The sequence below is a fragment of the Eriocheir sinensis genome, chromosome 2 (genome assembly GCF_024679095.1).
Source record: "Eriocheir sinensis breed Jianghai 21 chromosome 2, ASM2467909v1, whole genome shotgun sequence".
NCBI classification, from domain to species: Eukaryota; Metazoa; Arthropoda; class Malacostraca; order Decapoda; family Varunidae; genus Eriocheir; species Eriocheir sinensis.
In genome coordinates, this window is record NC_066510.1 from 15,766,335 (window position 1) to 15,783,834 (window position 17,500).

General features: G+C 46.2%; 1 protein-coding gene across 9 annotated transcripts in view; it reads left to right on the forward strand.

Moving 5' to 3' along the window:
* Positions 1 to 17,500, forward strand: part of LOC127000128 (cell adhesion molecule Dscam2-like) — a 162,923-nt gene that overhangs the window by 107,895 nt on the left and 37,528 nt on the right. For 7 of the 9 annotated variants that reach the window (XM_050863554.1, XM_050863559.1, XM_050863571.1 and 4 more), the window contains 6 exons: positions 2,672 to 2,811; positions 7,985 to 8,108; positions 11,030 to 11,252; positions 15,140 to 15,380; positions 16,079 to 16,393; positions 16,568 to 16,837. In XM_050863554.1, the coding sequence (XP_050719511.1) occupies positions 2,672 to 2,811; positions 7,985 to 8,108; positions 11,030 to 11,252; positions 15,140 to 15,380; positions 16,079 to 16,393; positions 16,568 to 16,837 (1,313 nt within the window). Of the gene's footprint in view, positions 1 to 2,671; positions 2,812 to 2,924; positions 2,940 to 3,036; positions 3,052 to 7,984; positions 8,109 to 11,029; positions 11,253 to 15,139; positions 15,381 to 16,078; positions 16,394 to 16,567; positions 16,838 to 17,500 lie in introns of those variants that run through there. The other 2 variants (XM_050863579.1, XM_050863586.1) reach the window with 2 other exon arrangements.

The following is a 17,500-nucleotide window of genomic DNA, read 5'->3' on the forward strand; positions in this document are numbered from 1 at the left end:
TCCAATACTCCTTCTACCACTTCTTACCCTTCCTCTGTCCTTGCCTCTTGTCCCTACCCATGCCTCCTCCTCCTCCTCCTTCTCTTCCCCTTCCTCCTCCTCCTCCTCCTTCTCTTCCCCTTCCTCCTCCTCCTCCTCTTCCCTTGTCCGTCACTGGCTCGCTCGCTCGCCCGGATGAACGGACCAATCAGGGCTTAGATGCTGGTAAACAGACGCACATCTAAAGTAAATACGAATGCAAGGGGGGGAAGCTTTCTCTCTCTCTCTCTCTCTCTCTCTCTCTCTCTCTCTCTCTCTCTCTCTCTCTCTCTCTCTCTCTCTCTCTCTCTCTCTCTCTCAATCAATCAATCAATCTCTTTCTTTATTTAACTGACTATCTAACTATCTGTCTATCTAGCTATGGAGAGAATTACATCAACAGTCCCTTCCTTCCTTTTGAGTGTGTGTGTGTGTGTGTGTGTGTGTGTGTGTGTGTGTGTGTGTGTGTGTGGAATATTCAGCGGAGGATTCAGTGATGTTGTGTCTTTCTGGAGGAGGAGGAGGAGGAGGAGGAGGAGGAGGAGGAGGAGGAGGAATAGAGACACAAGAGAAAGGTGGAATAAAAGAAACGGGTTAGATAAAGAAAGGATGGGGGTCGGGAAGTTAGGTCTGAGAGAGAGAAATGGAAATGGAAAGAGGATGAGGAAGGGGAGGAGAGAGGAAAGGAAAAGTGAGGGAGAGTTAGGAAAACGTGAAGAGAGAGAGAGAGATAACGAGAGGGAAGGGGGAAGGGGGTGTAGGGGGAAGGGGAGATGAAGGGGGGCGGGGGTGAGGGGGGGGGGCGTAGCTTGGCCATCAGGAACACATTTGGTGGCAAGTAATCAATCGACGCCTCCCTGATTACCTGCCTCCTCGTTAACTCCTCCTAATTAGTCTTAATTGTCCACTCTAATTACCTGGAGGCGGCGGCGGCGGCGGTAGGTGCGACGACGGGGGAGAAGATATAAATTATTCCGTCACTCATTCACACAAGCCTCATTTTTTTTTCCTTAAGATCATCCCAACACACACTTGTATTACCCTTTAACAGCATCCGCCTTCTATTCATATACCCGTCGACAAGTATAAAGATGGATATAGTAGTAGGTATTTTTTTTTAGGTGCTGATATGCTTTCCTGAGGGCTTCTTAGGCGGCCCCAGCTCGTTAGGGGTGCAGACGATTGTATTTATAGTGGCTACCGTGATAACCGGCCTCTTGCAGACTCCTTATGTTCTTATGTTCTTACGTTCTTATGTTCTTATGTTCTTATGTTCTTAGGTTCTTATGTTTTTATGTTCTTATGTTCTTATGTATGACTTGCTTGGCCCATCCCCCCACCCCCCCCGGTTACCACGCCCACCCTCTGACCACTCGGCGACCACCTCCCCAGATGATAGAAAATATATAATAGATAATAGATATAGATGATGAATAAACCCGTGAGATGGAGTTCTTATATATTTTTTTCATTTCTTTTACTCTTCATTTGTTGTTGTTTTTGGTGATGGTGGTGATGGTGATGGTGGTGGTGGTGATGGTGGTGGTGCTCGTTATTGTATCTGTATTGTATTTTTTTATGCGTTTTTATTTTATTTTTATTTTTACCTCCAATTCACTTTCATTGTCTGTCTGTTTGTTTTTGGAGTGGGTGTGTATATGAAAGAGTGTATGTATGTGTATATGTGTGTGTGTGTGTGTGTGTGTCAGTGGATGGGTGTTTGTGTGCGTTCCTTTGTTTCTCTCTCTCCCTCCCCTTTCTCTCTCTCTCTCTCTCTCTCTCTCTCTCTCTCTCTCTCTCTCTCTCTCTCTCTCTCTCTCTCTCTCTCTCGCACCTGGATGTTTACCTGACAACGTGATGATGACGCGATGACTTGTAAAAAAAGTATTGATTTTACGTGATCAAAACCGGTCTTCCTCCTCCTCCTCCTCCTCCTCCTCCTCCTCCTCCTTCTCTCCTTTCACTCTCAGGCCTCCTCACCTCCCCTTTTGTCATATCACCCTTCTCTCTCTCTCTCTCTCTCTCTCTCTCTCTCTCTCTCTCTCTCTCTCTCTCTCTCTCTCTCTCTCTCTCTCTCTCTCTCTCTCTCTCTCTCTCTCTCTCTCTCTCTCTCTCTCTCATTTTCTTTTTCATATTTTCTGTCAGTTTTCTCTTTTCATCACTTTTTTTCTGTTTTCTTCCCTTCTTTCTTTTCTCATTTACATCTCTTCTTCTCCTCCCTCCTCTCTTTACCTCCCTTCCCTCCTCTCCCCTCTCATTTATCCCTTCACTCCACCCTTATTTTCCTCCCACTTTCTTTTTCCTGCCCCCCCTTTCCTCCTTCCTCCTCCGACCTTACCTCACCTTACCTTGCCTTACTTTACCTTACCTAACCTTCCCTTTCCTTCCCTTCCCTTCTCTTCTCTTTCCTTTCCTTCCTTTCCCTTCCCTTCCTCTCCCATTTCTTCCTTTCCTTTCCCTTCTTTTCCCTTCCCCTCCCTTCCTTTCCTCTCCCTTCCCTTCTCTTCCTTACCCTACCTTACCAATACATTCACTTTTCATTTTGCTCTCTAGATCTTTTATGAAGCATCAATTTTACTTTCGTATCTCATTAACTCGCTCCTGCCTCACTTTCCCTCTCACCTGCTTACTTGCTCACCTGTCCCGCCCCCAGGTACGTGTACGGCTCAGGTGGTCGTCTCTACGTGGGCGATGTCACGCTGGAGGACGGCCAGGCAGCGTATTTATGTCGAGTGAGGCACCCCGCTAGTCTCTTGGCCCTCACCTCGCCGCCAGCCACTCTCACTGTCATGGGTAAGGCAATGTGTGTTGTTCTGTTCCTCTTCGTGCTCTACCTCTTTTTCTTTTTGTTCCTCTTCCTGTTATTTCCTCTCCTTCTTCTTCGTCTCCTCCTAACCACACCGCCACCCTCACTGTCATGGGTAAGGTTGTGTGTGTTGTTCTGTTCCTCCTCGTGCTCTACCTCTTTTTCTTTTTGTTCCTCTCCTTCTTCTTCGTCTCCTCCTAACCACACCGCCACCCTCACTGTCATGGGTAAGGCAGTGTGTGTTGTTCCTCTTCCTGTTCTTCTTCTTTTTGTTTATTTTTCTGTTCTTCCTCTTGTTCTTCTTTATCCTGTTATTTCTCTTCCTCCTCCTTCTTTTGTTATTCTTCCTTCCTGTTTCTCCCCCTGTTCCTTTTGTGCTTCCTTGTTCCCTTTCTTCTCTTCCTGTTCCTACTTCTGTTTTTTCTTCTTCTCCTCCTCCCCCTCCTCCTCCTCCTCCTCCTTCTTCTTTTTCTTCTCCTCACCCCACTTGTCACCCACACTGTTATGGATAAATCAGTGTGTTTCGCCTCCTCCTCCTCCTCCTCCTCCTCCTCCTTCTTTTTCTTCTCCTCACCCTACTTGTCACCCTCACTGTTATGGATAAATCAGTGTGTTTCGCCTCCTCCTCCTCCTCCTTCTTCTTTTTCTTCTCCTCACCCCACTTGTCACCCTCACTGTTATGGATAAATCAGTGTGTTTCTCCTCCTCCTCCTCCTCCTCCTCCTCCTCCCTCATGCACCCTCACCCTCGTTCTTCAATACGTAACTTTGCTTTCTTATTTTCCTACCTGTCTCTCTCCTCCTCCTCCTCCTCCTCCTCCTCTCTCTCTCTCTCTCTCTCTCTCTCTCTCTCTCTCTCTCTCTCTCTCTCTCTCTCTCTCTCTCTCTCTCTCTCTCTCTCTCTCTCTCTCTCTCTCTCTCTCTCTCTCTCTCTCTCTCTCTCTCTCTCTCTCTCTCTCTCTCTCTCTTTCTCTCTCCTCCTCCTCCTCCTCCTCCTCCTCCTCCTCCTCCTCCTCCTCCTCCTCCTCCTCCTCCTCCTCCTCCTCTTTCTTTTCCCTCTTCTCGTTCTCCTCTTTCGTCCTTCTCGATTTACTTCTCGTTTTTCTCTTCCTTGTAATCATTCTCTCTCTCTCCTCCTCCTTCTCCTCCTCCTCCTTTTCGGTATGCGGGTGAAGTGTTTTCACCTCAGGGAACTAGACGGCCCTGCTTTGCATAGTCTCAGGTCACCCTTGGACGAGGTGTAATACCTGATCTGTCTCCCGTGCCAGGGTCACGGTGAAGCCTCTGGGCAGCAGCAGTGGTGGATTGGACTGCAGGCAGAAGATCTCTTTATGAGACAATGGCTGGTTGAGTTCTGTCGTCGTTCATCAAACGGCCGCAGAAAATGTTACTGTTATCCGGGTGCCAGACTGGACGACATCACCGCAGCGTGCGGGAGGCTTCGTGGTGCAGTGGTTAGCACACTCGGCCCACAACCGAGAGAGCCCGGGTTCGATTCCCGGGCGGAGTGGAAAAATTTGGGCGGCTTTTCCGATACCCTACGCCCCTGTCCACCCAGCAGTGAATGGGTACCAGGTATTAATCGGGGGTTGTGTCCCGTCTCCTGGGATCTGTTCCCTTCTCCTATAATTCCTTTCCCTTCTGTCTCTCTCCGGCATATGACCACAGATGTTGCGCCGACTAAACGAAACTTTCCAACTTTTTTTCACCGCAGCGTGCGATGATGTCACGAGTAATGCTGACCAAAACACCCTCTTTGCCATTCACGCGGGGACAAATGACGTAAAGACAACCCGTTCTGAGGAACTGCTTGAGAAATACCGCCGCATGATCAAGCAGTATAAACGAAAAACGGATGTCAGTAACATCAAAATCTCAGGATTCCTCCCGAAAGACGGTGCCGAATCTAGCTTTTACAGTAAGGCCTTCAGCACAAACAACAGACTTCAGTCCCTTTGCTCACAAGAAAACGTCCAGTTCGCTAACTTGTGGAACAATTTTTACTACGATTCGGACTTGTCCCTTGCCGATGGCATCCACTTAAACCCTGTTGGAGCAGCCCGTTTCGGGAGGCTGCTCTGTGACCAAGTGGCTCTTCGAAAGCCAAAAAACGCGAAGGCGAGAACACCAACAGGTCCAACCGTGAGAGAGCACTCAACCCGCGCAACCCCCGACTTGAATCATATTAAAGCTTGCTAAATAAACGCTCGTAGGCTACGTAACAAATCTGAAGACTTAGAAGCACTCGCAGCTACAAATCATTATCACATCATCGGAGTCACAGAATCTTGGATAGACACTTCAAATAGAGATTTCATTGCGGAATATAGATACCGGGTGATACGATTTTTAGTCACGAAAGAGAGAACAAACAGGGTGGAGGCGTTATCTTATATATCTACAACTCTCTCCATCCAGTATCCGTGAAAACAGATATTATAACCAATGTGGACACGGTCTTCATTGAAATTAAAAATAAGTCTCGTAAAATATTAGTTGGACTAATCTATAGACCGCCAGGGCAGACTCTTGATATCGACCACGCATTAAGCGAATTATTATTAGAAACAAGTAGCAGTTGCGAGGCAGTAATTGTGGTGGACTTTAACTTGCCAGTGAAAAGATGGGGTGAACCGTTGAACTGTCATACAGGGCTCGACCTGTACACAAATTTATTAGAAAGTGATTTACATCAACACGTTCAAGAGAGCGAATTTCGTAAGACCCAGATCAATTTTAAATAATTCTGACTGGACTGAAATTTGGACGGAAAGAGATATTGATAAACCTTGGGGGGCCTTCACCACAATATTGAACAATGCCATGACCATATGCGTACCCTATCGTAACAGACGTTCAACTTTTAAGAAGAAACCCAAATGGTGGAATAACGAAATTAAAAATAGCCTCTCTCTTAAAAAACGCGTATACAGTAGATACATATCAACCCAGAGTGAGGCTGACAAACTAGAATTGGACAGAATTCGCCTCGAAACCAAGAAATTAATAAAACGAAGCAAGAAAAATCTTGAAGAATATATAGCGGAAACAAGTAAATATAATCCTAAAGAATTTTTAGCCATGTAAATAATAAATAGTCACTCATTTGTAGTATTGGACTGCATCCTAATGATAACGGTAACCACACGAACGATGAAAATGAAATGGCTACAATCCTAAATAACTTTTTCACATCCGTATTTACCGACGAAGATTATTTATCACCTCAACCGCCGGAGGTTAGAAGGACCGAAAAGATTCGTGTTTAACTAACTTACTTGATTTTTTTTCATTATATTTTTGAGGTGTTCGATGAAAGCAGATCAGTAGATATCATATATATTTGGATTTTCAACAGGCACTTGATAAGGTCCCCTTCAAACGGTTGCTCAGTAAACTATTGTCGCACGTCATCTAACTGGCTCGATGTCAGAAGGGGCGTACCTCAAGGATCAGTGCTTGGTCCCATGCTCTTCTTAATTAATGTTAATCCTATCGATGATGGGCTCACTTTTAAAATATCAAAATTTGCTGATGACACAAAAATCGCTAGTAAGATAACTAAGACACTCGACGAAGAAGCATTACAACCAGATCTAGATCGACTTGCACGTTGGGCCAATCAATGTCAAATGAAATTTAACGTTGACAAATGTAAAGTGTTGCACATCGGAAACAATAACAATCGCGTTCAGTACGAAATGAATGGCCAACAACTTTCTGCAGTAAGTAAAGAAAAGGATCTTGGAATCACTATATCAAGCGATTTAAAGCCCGGTCAGCATTGTTCAGAGGTAGTTAAAACTGCAAACAAATTGGTTGGCCTCATCGGACGAATATCCAATAATAAATCGGAAAAAAATAATATTAAAACTATAATTCGCTGGTTCGACCCCGTCTAGAGTACTGTGTACAGTTTTTGTCCCCCTATTACAGTAAAAACGTAGAAAAGTTAGAACGGGTTCAACGGAGAATAACAAAAATGATTCCTAGGTTGAGAAACTTACCTTATGAACAAAGGCTTAAGGAAGTAAATTTTTCAGCCTATCAAAACGAAGAATGCGAGGCGATCTAATAGAAGTGTTTAAAATGTTTAAAGGATTCAGTGATATTAATGCGAAAGATACTTTACAATTGGTCGATCAAATAGAACAAGAAGAAATCACAATTTCAAGATAAGTGGTAAAAGATTCTCGTCGCACGAAGCCAAACACTTTTTCTTCAGTCGAGTCGTTAATGTTTGGAATTCTCCCTGTGATATCGTTGATAGTACAACAGTTACGGCCTTCAAGAATAGATTAGACAAGTATTTTGAATCCAACCAGCAACTAAGATCTTACTCATTGTCATAATAACGTTAAGTTCCTGCGAATACTGGTGTCCTTGTCTGTTTTTATCGCCCGGATAGTGGTAGCAGTAATGGTAGTTCTTTCCTCTTTCCTACATAATCTCCATGCAGTTTTTCCATGCTGCATGGTTCTTTTTCCTCTCCTGCCAGCTTTGGCTGGAGGGATGGGGGGGTGGGGAGAAGCTTTCGCCTTTGCTGTCCTTCATCTTCCACCTTTGATTAGATAGTTAGTGTAGCTTGTCACAAACAGCCTCGTAAGGACCATCAGGTCTGCTGTTGTTTGTTCTTATGTTGTGTTTCTTTGTGTTCCTTCTCCTCCTCCTTCTCCTCCTCTTCCTCCTCCTCTTCCTTCTCTTCGCATTCTCCTTTTCACATTTTTCGTCCTTGTCCTTCTCCTCTTTCTTACAATACTCCTCTTTCCTCCTCCTCCTCCTCCTCCTCCTTCTCCATAATCCTTACTTCTAATGGACTTAATATTACTCTCCCCTAACCTCTCCTTTACACCTGTTTTTTCTGTCTCCCTCCTTCCCTCTCTTCCTCTCTCCCTCCCTCTCTCTCTCCCTCCTTCCATGTTTCATCATCACCACACACTCTCTCTCTCTCTCTCTCTCTCTCTCTCTCTCTCTCTCTCTCTCTCTCTCTCTCTCTCTCTCTCTCTCTCTCTCTCTCTCTCTCTCTCTCTCTCTCTCTCTCTCTCTCTCTCTCTCTCTCTCTCTCTCTCTCTCTCTCACGGAACTCTTCTTTCCTCCCTCCCTCCCACTCTCCTTCTCCACCTTCTTCCCTGCCTCCCTCACCTCTTCTCTCCTCCCCCAGGGCCCCCGGCAAGGGACAGCGCTCCCCGGATGAAGGAAAAACTCCCTCGTATGGTAGAGGTGTTGGAAGGACGCCCATGGACCCTCCCCTGCTTCGCGTACGCTCACCCTCCCCCCCACTACAGGTAAGGGAGAGAAAAAGGGAGGAAAGGGAGAGAAAAGGGTGAGGAAAGGGTAAGGGAGTGGTAGAGAAAGGGAGTTGGAAGGGACGAAAGGGAGAGAGGAAGGGGAGTAAAGGGTAAGGAAAGGGAGTTTGAAGGGAAGAAAGGGAAAGGAAAGGGTGGAGAGGGAGACAAGGAAGAAAGGTAGGGGAAGGAATGGTAGGAAAGGGAGATGGAACGGTATTGGAGAAAGGAAAGGGAAAAGAAGGGGAGAGAAATAGAGGAAAGGATAAAGGAAGGGTATTTGAAGCAAGAAAACTGGTAAAGAAAGGGAAGAGAAATGAAGAAAAAGATAGAGTGAGGTTAAAGAAAGAAGGAAAGAAAAGGAAAGAAGTGAAGAAAAAGAAAAAAGAAGAGGAGGAAAGGGAGCAAAGACGATAGGAAGGGGAAAAAGGGAAAGAAAAAGGAAATGGAAAGGAAAGGAAGATAGCAAGGAAAGGAAGGAAGGAAGGAAGGAAGAGCTTGTTAGGATAGGGAGAACACGCCATTACCAAAAAAAAAGAACCAACACACTCTCTCTCTCTCTCTCTCTCTCTCTCTCTCTCTCTCTCTCTCTCTCTCTCTCTCTCTCTCTCTCTCTCTCTCTCTCTCTCTCTCTCAAAAGTAATAGTGATGCTAACTCCGCCATATTTGTGTTTCTCTTAATCACTCTGGCAAACACCACCCAATCAGACGAGGGGAGGATCTCTCTCTCTCTCTCTCTCTCTCTCTCTCTCTCTCTCTCTCTCTCTCTCTCTCTCTCTCTCTCTCTCTCTCTCTCTCTCTCTCTCTCTCTCTCTCTCTCTCTCCCGCGCTCTCACTTATCGAGATTGTGAGAGAGAGAGAGAGAGAGAGAGAGAGAGAGAGAGAGAGATGGGCTGTCTCGTCTGGTCTGATAGCTCTGACATGCACGTTGACAGGGGTGAAATGCATGACTGGAAAGGGGTAAAGCGCCGGCAGGGGGGGAGAGCAGACAGGGGTGTAGGGGGGAGATACCTTGCCATGGGTTAGGGTGGCAGAGGTAGCAGAGTTAGTGGCAGGGATGGGAAGGGTAGGAGAGGTGATCAAAGCAGTATGAACAAGGGGGAAAGGGAATCATACTATTTACTATAGGTCTTGACTCAGGAAATTCATATATGCTTCCTTACTAATGAGACTTTCTATAAAACAAAGTGAGGTCATTCTTTGTTGATTTATATCATAAGGTGCTGGATATCATGTATCTGAAGTAACCATAAACTTAACCTAAGCTAACCTAACAAAACCCCAAACAGTTACTATAGGTCTTGACTCAGGAAATTCATATATGCTTCCTTACTAATGAGACTTTCTATAAAACGAAGTGAGGTCATTCTTTGTTGATTTATACCATAAGGTGCTGGATATCATGTATCTGAAGTAACCATAAACTTAACCTAAGCTAACCTAACAAAACCCCAAACAGTTACTATAGGTCTTGACTCAAAAAAATCATATATGCTTCCTTACTAATGAAACTTTCTATACAACAAAGTGAGGTCATTCTTTGATGATTTATACCATAAGGTGCTGGCTATCATGTATTTGAAGATACCCTAAACTTAACCTAACCTAACCTAACAAAACCCCAAACAGTTACTATAGGTCTTGACTCAGGAAATTCATATATGCTTCCTTACTAATGAAACTTTCTATAAAACAAAGTGAGGTCATTCTTTGTTGATTTATATCATAAGGTGCTGGATATCATGTATCTGAAGTAACCATAAACTTAACCTAAGCTAACCTAGCAAAACCCCAAACATTTACTATAGGTCTTGACTCAGGAAATTCATATATGCTTCCTTACTAATGAGACTTTCTATAAAACGAAGTGAGGTCATTCTTTGTTGATTTATACCATAAGGTGCTGGCTATCATGTATTTGAAGATACCCTAAACTTAACCTAACCTAACCTAACAAAACCCCAAACAGTTTCTACAGGTCTTGACTCAGAAAATTCATATATGCATCCTTACTAATGGGACTTTCTATACAACAAAGTGAGGTCATTCTTTATTGATTTATACCATAAGGTGCTGGCTATCAAGTATTTGAAGATACCCTAAACTTAACCTAACCTAGCCTAACAAAACCCCAAACAGTTACTATAGGTCTTGACTCAGAAAATTCATATATGCTTCCTTACTAATGAGACTTTCTATACAACAAAGTGAGGTCATTCTTTATTGATTTATACCATAAGGTGCTGGCTATCATGTGTTTGAAGATACCCTAAACTTAACCTAACAAAACCCCAAACAGTTACTAAGGGGCTTACTTTTCCTCTTTTTCCAAACTCTCATTCCCTTTTCTCTCTTAATCATTCCCTTCTCTCATTCCTTCATCTTAATCATTTCCTTTCCTTTTTTTTACTCACTCATTCCCCTTTTCATCTCAATCATTCCCTATTCTTTTTTTACTTACTCTCATTCCCCTTTCTAGCTTAATCATTCCCCCCTTTTATTTTTACTTCTACTCCCGTTCCTTTTATACTTTACTCCTGGAAAGAGGGGGGGGAGGGGGATGAAGGGGAGGCAGAAGCAGGAGCAGTGATATGGACGGGAAGGGAGGATGGGAAGAGAGTGTGACAGAGGGGGATGATGCTGGAGGTGGGGAGAGAGGAGGAGGGTGCTGCGCGGGGGGGGGAGGGGAGGGAGGTGTGACACAGGTGATAATTATCGGAAAGGTGTCATGAGTGAGGGTTGAGGTGAGGTCAGCTTGTCGATAGTCAGAATTCAGCTCTCCCTCTCTCTCTCTCTGTGTTTCTCTCTCTCTCTCTCTCTCTCTCTCTCTCTCTCTCTCTCTCTCTCTCTCTCTCTCTCTCTCTCTCTCTCTCTCTCTAAAATAACAATAATCACGTTCTAACATGTTTTTGCCCCAACAGCTGGACTCGAGAGGGCGTGGGCGGAGAGCTGGGCGGCATGGGCGGAGGCGGAGGCGGCGGGCGGGTGTGGGTGCGCGGGGCGGTGGTGGGCGGGGCGCGGGCGGGGGCGGGCGACGCGGGCGGGTACACGTGCGTGGCGGCGAACGGGGCAGGGACAGACACCGCCCACTACACCCTCACCGTTGTCCAGGAGCTTCACGTCACCGCCCACCCGCCCTACCAGGTAAGGATTTGAATAGGTGTGTTTGTGGGGGGTGGGGGAATAGGGAATTAGAGGAGGGGGAAGGGGGAAGGGGAAGTGTGTTTTGAGGGTGGAGGGTTGGAAGGGGGGGTGTTTTTATGGGTGTGTGTGAGGGAAAGGGGGAAGGGAGGGGATAGGGATGGGGGAAATGGGAGGAGGTGGGGTGTTGGAGTGAGAGGGTGGAAGTTTGTGGGTGGGGGAGGAAAGGGAAGAGAAGGGGAAGGGGGGAAGGAAGGGTATGAAAAAGGGAAGTGTGCATGTGTGTGGAAAGGGGCAGGAGGAAGGGAAGGGGAAGTGTGAGGGGAGAAGGAAGGAAGGAAGGAAGGAAGGAAGGAAGGGAGGGAGGGAAGTGTGTGTATGTGTGTTTGTGTGTGTATCATTATCTTTCTTCTTCTTCTTTTTTCTTCTTCTTTTTTTCTTCTTCTTCTTCTTCTTCTTCTTCTTCTTCCTTTTACCCTCAGGACTTTCTTCTCTCTTCTTCCCGAGTCTGTTCGTGACTTCTTCCTCCTCTTCTTCTTCTTCCTCCTCCTCCTCCTCCTACTCCTCCTCCTCCTTCTTCAACCACTCACTACCATATTCAACCGGTCAGTTCAACTAAACAAGGTCCCGGAAGACTGGAAGATGGCGAACGTAACACCGATTTTCAAAAAAGGAGACAAAAGCGTTGCATTAAACTACAGGCCCATAAGTTTGACATCAGTGGCAGGAAAAATACTCGAAAAGATTATTAGAGATAAACTTGTTAAGTTTCTAGAAAACAATAATATAATCTCCGACACCCAGCATGGCTTCAGAAACAAGCGCTCCTGCCTAACGAATTTATTAGACTTCTTCCAAGGTATATATAAGAACTGGGATGCCCACATCCCCAGTGATGTTATATACCTGGACTTTCAGAAAGCCTTCGACAAGGTACCGCACGAGCGACTCCTTAAGAAACTGCAATCGGCGGGCATCGGAGCCAATCTGATCGCGTGGATAAGAGATTGGCTCACCGACAGAAAACAACGAGTACTACTCAACGGACAGCCTTCCGATTGGCTACCAGTCACTAGCGGAGTGCCTCAAGGGTCAGTGCTGGGACCCATCCTCCTTATCATATATATCAATGACCTAGAATCAGGACTGAAATCCACAATATCGAAATTTGCAGATGACACCAAGGTGGGTGGAGATGCCCTCACAAAGACCGACTGCGAAATCATTCAGAAAGACCTCAATCACATTATCGAATGATCGGAAAAATGGCAAATGTCTTTTAATGTTGACAAATGCAAAGTCATGCACATTGGGTCCCAAAATAGTAACCACACATACATCATGAATGGGAGGCCTCTGCAAGCGATGCAGGAGGAAAAGGATCTTGGAGTCACTATCAGCAGTGACCTGAAACACGCGAATCACTGTAAAAAAGCATACAACAAGGCCAACATTATGCTCGGGTTCATAGCGAGGAACTTCAGTGTAAAACACCAGACGTGATGCTATCCTTGTATAATTCCATGGTAAGACCGCACCTCGAGTATGCAGTGCAGTTCTGGTCTCCCAATTACAGAAAGGACATTGCTTTACTGGAAAAGGATTCAACGACGCGCCACAAAGATGATTCCAACCTTCAGGGCTCAACCGTACGAGGAACGACTCAAGCGACTCAATCTCTATACATTGGACCAAAGACGCCTACGATGAGATATGATTCAAGTCTTCAAGTATCTAAAAAAGTTCAATAACGTCGATTACTCCAAATTCTTTGAACTGCAAACCAACTCAAGAACTAGAAATAACGGTTTACCCATTCAGTCGAGTCGATGTAACACAGACATTGGAAGGAGTTTCTTTTCAAACCGAGTCATCCGCCACTGGAACAATCTTCCCTCAGAAGTAGTAAATGCGAATACCATCAACTCCTTCAAATATAGAATCGACCGTCATTTCGCTGCGTCAGGAGTAAACTGAATAACGAGGGGCTTCCATCTGCTCCTCAATATCGAGGTGCTTTCATCTGCTCACCAAGCCCCAAGTGGCGGTCGAGCAGATTAAACCACCCAAGCGGGCGACCTCGTAATGAGCCAATAGGCTTTCTGTTGCCTGCATTTCCATGTTTCCATGTTTCCATGTTTCCTCCTCCTCCTCCTCCTCCTCCTCCTCCTCCTCCTCTTCTCGGTATTTTCTTCGTCGATCTCTTCCCTTTTTCTTATTTGTTTTCTTTTTTGTATTATAATTTTTTTCCTTCTTTGTTTTTGCTCTTCTTTTTGTTCTTTTTGTTCATCTTGTTCTTGTTCCTTTTGTTCATATTATTCTTGTTCTTTTTGTTCATCTTGTTCTTGTTCTCTTTGTTCATCTTGTTCTTGTTCTTTTTGTTCATCTTGTTCTTGTTCTTTTTGTTCATCTTTTTGTTCTCTTTGTTCATTTTGTTCTTGTTCTTTTTGTTCATCTTGTTCTTGTTCTTTTTGTTCATCTTGTTCTTGTTCTTTTTGTTCATCTTGTTCTTGTTCTTTTTGTTCATCTTGTTCTTGTTCTTTTTGTTCATCTTGTTCTTGTTCTTTTTGTTAATCTTGTTCTTGTTCTTTTTGTTCATCTTGTTCTTTTTGTTCATCATATTCTTGTTCTTTTTGTTCATCTTGTTCTTGTTCTTTTTGTTCATCTTCTTGTTCTCTTTGTTCATCTTGTTCTTGTTCTTTTTGTTCATCTTATTCTTGTTCTCTTTGTTCATCTTGTTCTTGTTATTTTTGTTCATCTTGTTCTTGTTCTTTTTGTTCATCTTCTTGTTCTTTTTGTTCATCTTGTTCTTGTTCTTTTTGTTCATCTTGTTCTTGTTCTTTTTGTTCATCTTGTTCTTGTTCTTTTTGTTCATCTTGTTCTTGTTCTTTTTGTTCATCTTGTTTTTTTTTCATCCTGTTCTTGTTTTTGTTCATCTTGTTCTTGTTCTTTTTGTTCATCTGTTTTTTTCTTTTTGTTCTTGTTCTTTTTGTTGATCTTGTTCTTGCTCTTTTTGTTCATCTTGTTCTTGTTCTTTTTGTTCATCTTTTTCTTGTTTTTTTTGTTCATCTTGTTCATGTTCTTTTTGTTCATCTTGTTCATGTTCTTTTTGTTTTTCTTGTTCTTGTCCTTCCTCTGATTATTTTCCCTTCTGTTCTTTCTCCATTTGTCAATTCTTCTTTCTCCCCCTCCTCCTCCTCCTCCTCCTCCTCCTCCTCCTCCTCCTCCACAGTCATCGCTGCCTCCATGATCGGCGGAGTGAGTGTTTTGGTCAATATTTACGAGCATCGGCAGAGGAGGAAGAGGAGGAGGAGGAGGAGGAGGAGGAGGAGGAGGAGGAAAAAGAGGAAGAAGACCAGGAAGATAAGGACAGAGCGATCAAGTTATAATAGAAAGGAGATGAGAAGGTTGGGGATGAAGAGGAGGAGGAGGAGGAGGAGGAGGAGGTAGAAGAAGAAAACAAGAAAAAAGGAGAAAGGAGATAACGAGGAAGGAGAAGAAAATGAAGACGAGGGAGATAAGAGAGCAAAAGAGATCCTCCAAATCATAATAAAAAACAGAGGAGGATGAGAAAGAAAATGAAGAGGAAGAGGAGGAGGAGGAGGAGGAGGAGGAGGAGGGGCAGAGGTCTTCCTTGGGGGCTCATTCGGGCGCCCAAACATTGATTATCGGCCCACTAATATATGCGTGTCTCCGGATGTAGAGGCTGCAAAGGGGGGGAGAGGGGGCGAGGGGGGCATCTCATCTCATCTCATCACCCCCTAACTCTCCTTTCACCCTAAGGGAAGGGAAGGGAAGGGAAGGGAAGGGAAGGGAAGGGGGGCATCTCATTCCATCACCCCCTCACCCCCTTTCACCCCCCTTTACCTCTTCTTCACCGTCTTCTGCAGGTTGCGGCGGCGGGGAGCAGGGCGTTGGTGGCATGTCGCGTTGAGGGCTCTCCCGTGGCTGAGGTCCGCTGGTACAAGAACGGCGCGCCCATTCTGCCTCACGCCCACGCCCATATCATGCTGCAGGGGCGGGACACGCTGGTACTGGCGGGCGTGGGCGAGAGGGATGCGGGCGTGTATCAGTGCGTGGCGGCCAACAGTGTGGGAGAGGCTCAGGCTGGCGCCCATATCACTATTAAAGGTATGTAGTGAGCACCTATAGTTATCCGCCTTAGTTCGTCTGTTTGAAAAGCCTCTTGGGGCTATTACACTGGGCAAATTTTCCGTGGATCTTCAGTCAAACCCCGATTTCCGCTGGCGTGGTTCTCCTATTTCCGTGGTTTTCTGACGTGTCCACGATCTTCCAAAGCTACGGTAGATTTCACCGAAGGACGACGGTATTACTCACCATCATCATCAGCAGCAATAACAAGAAACAAATGAGAACCACGCTAGCGGAAATCGTGGTTTGACTGAAGATCCACGAAAAATTTGCCCAGTGTAATAGCCCCTTAAGTTGCTGGTCTTTCCGTGGTCTGTTTTGTGCTTACGGTGATAGTGTTACACGGCTTAGACATCCTGAGCGGGAAAATCACCCATGGACACCCGGTTAATCTTCTCTGTGGCCTTGGGAAACAGTCGTAAGCCCGAGACGTTTAAGAATATGGACCAAAGTTGCCAGATTGTCTTACTCAGCCTCTTATAATTACCGACTTCCGACCCAAAAAGGAGATTCACTTATAAATATCGTTAAAAGAGTTAATTCCTGATGTTTCTTGGCAATAGTTAGGTGTCAGAAACTGGTAAATACTATGCTCTGAGTACGACAATCTGGTAACGGTGATATGGACCTGAGTTCGGCGTCTTCCTAATCTTCCTTCCTGCCTTCTCCCGCCGCAGACTCCCCGCCGACGCTCCGGGAGACCTTCGACGAGAGGACGCTGAGGGTGGGGCCGCCGCTGTCCCTCAAGTGCACCGCTCTGGGCCACCCGCCGCCCGTCATCACATGGACCCAGGACGGCCGCCCGCTGACCCCCTCGTCGGACCACTACGGCAGGCAGCGCGTGTCCCTGGGCTCGTGGGTGGACCCGGCCGGACAGGTGGTGAGCCAGGTGAACATAAGTCGCGTCACACACCTGGACGACGGCCAATACACCTGCACCGCCTCCAACGCCGCCGGCTCCACCTCCCACTCCGCCCCCATCAACGTGAACGGTCCGTGTCCTTTGATGAGCCGTGTGTACCTGTGTGGTTGAGTTCGTGTGATTGGTGAAAGTGAGTGTGGTGGGTGAATCCTGAGCCTGTGATGGAGGTCACTTATCTACTCACCTGTCTGTCTGTCTATCTCCTTACCTGTCTGTATCTTCACCTGCCTGTCTCCCGCCGCAGGTCCGCCCACCGCCCGCGGCACCTTCAACGTGACTGTGGTGGAGGGCACTGAGGCCAAGGTGGCGTGCCCCGTGGCCGGCTTCCCTCTGGTGGGCGTGACCTGGGCGCTGCACGGGCGGCCCCTCACGCCCACCTCCCGCCGGGCGCCACGCGGGGACACGCTCTTCCTGCAGCGGGTGGAGGCGGAGCAAGACGTGGGCCGCTACTCCTGCACCGCCACGGGTCCCCAAGGGCGCTCCGACACCGCCACCTTCTTCCTCGCCGTCGTCAGTAAGTGAGAAGGGAGGAGGAGGGAAGGGAGTGGAGGAAATGAGGCAGGGGACGGGAGGGAAGGAGAGAATTTGAGGCAGGGTAAGGGTAAGGAGGGGAGGGGTTAAGGCAGGGGAGAAAGGAGGTAAACTGAAGTAAGTTATAGGGAGAGAGGGAGGGAGGGAAGAGGAATGAAGGTAATAAGTTAACAGGGGGAGGAGAAGGAGGAGGACGAAGAAGAGGTCGAGAAGGAAGTGGAGGAGGCGAAGGGGAAAAAGGAGCAGCAACAAGAGGGAGAGAGAGAGAAACAGAGAGACAGAATCAACAGGAAAGGAAGAACTGGAGGAGGAGGAGATGACTGAAATGGAGGGAGAGAGGAGGAAAAGGAACAAAAGAAGAGAAACAAGAGCAGGAGAGGGAGAAACAGAAGGAAAGGAAGAACAGGAGGAGGAGGAGGAGGAGGAGGAGGAGGAAGATTGAGGACGCCATAGGTAACGAAGGGGCGTGAACTCACATTTCTGAAATTGCCTTAAGTCGCGGGAAGGAATTGGGGCGGACTCCGACAAGCAGGCAAACGTACAGACAGACAGAAAGGCAAACAGACAGTCATAGTCGTTAGTGATTGCCAGCGCTCAGTGAACCAAATTAATCATCTCCCTTTCCTTCATTCCCTCCCTTCCTCTC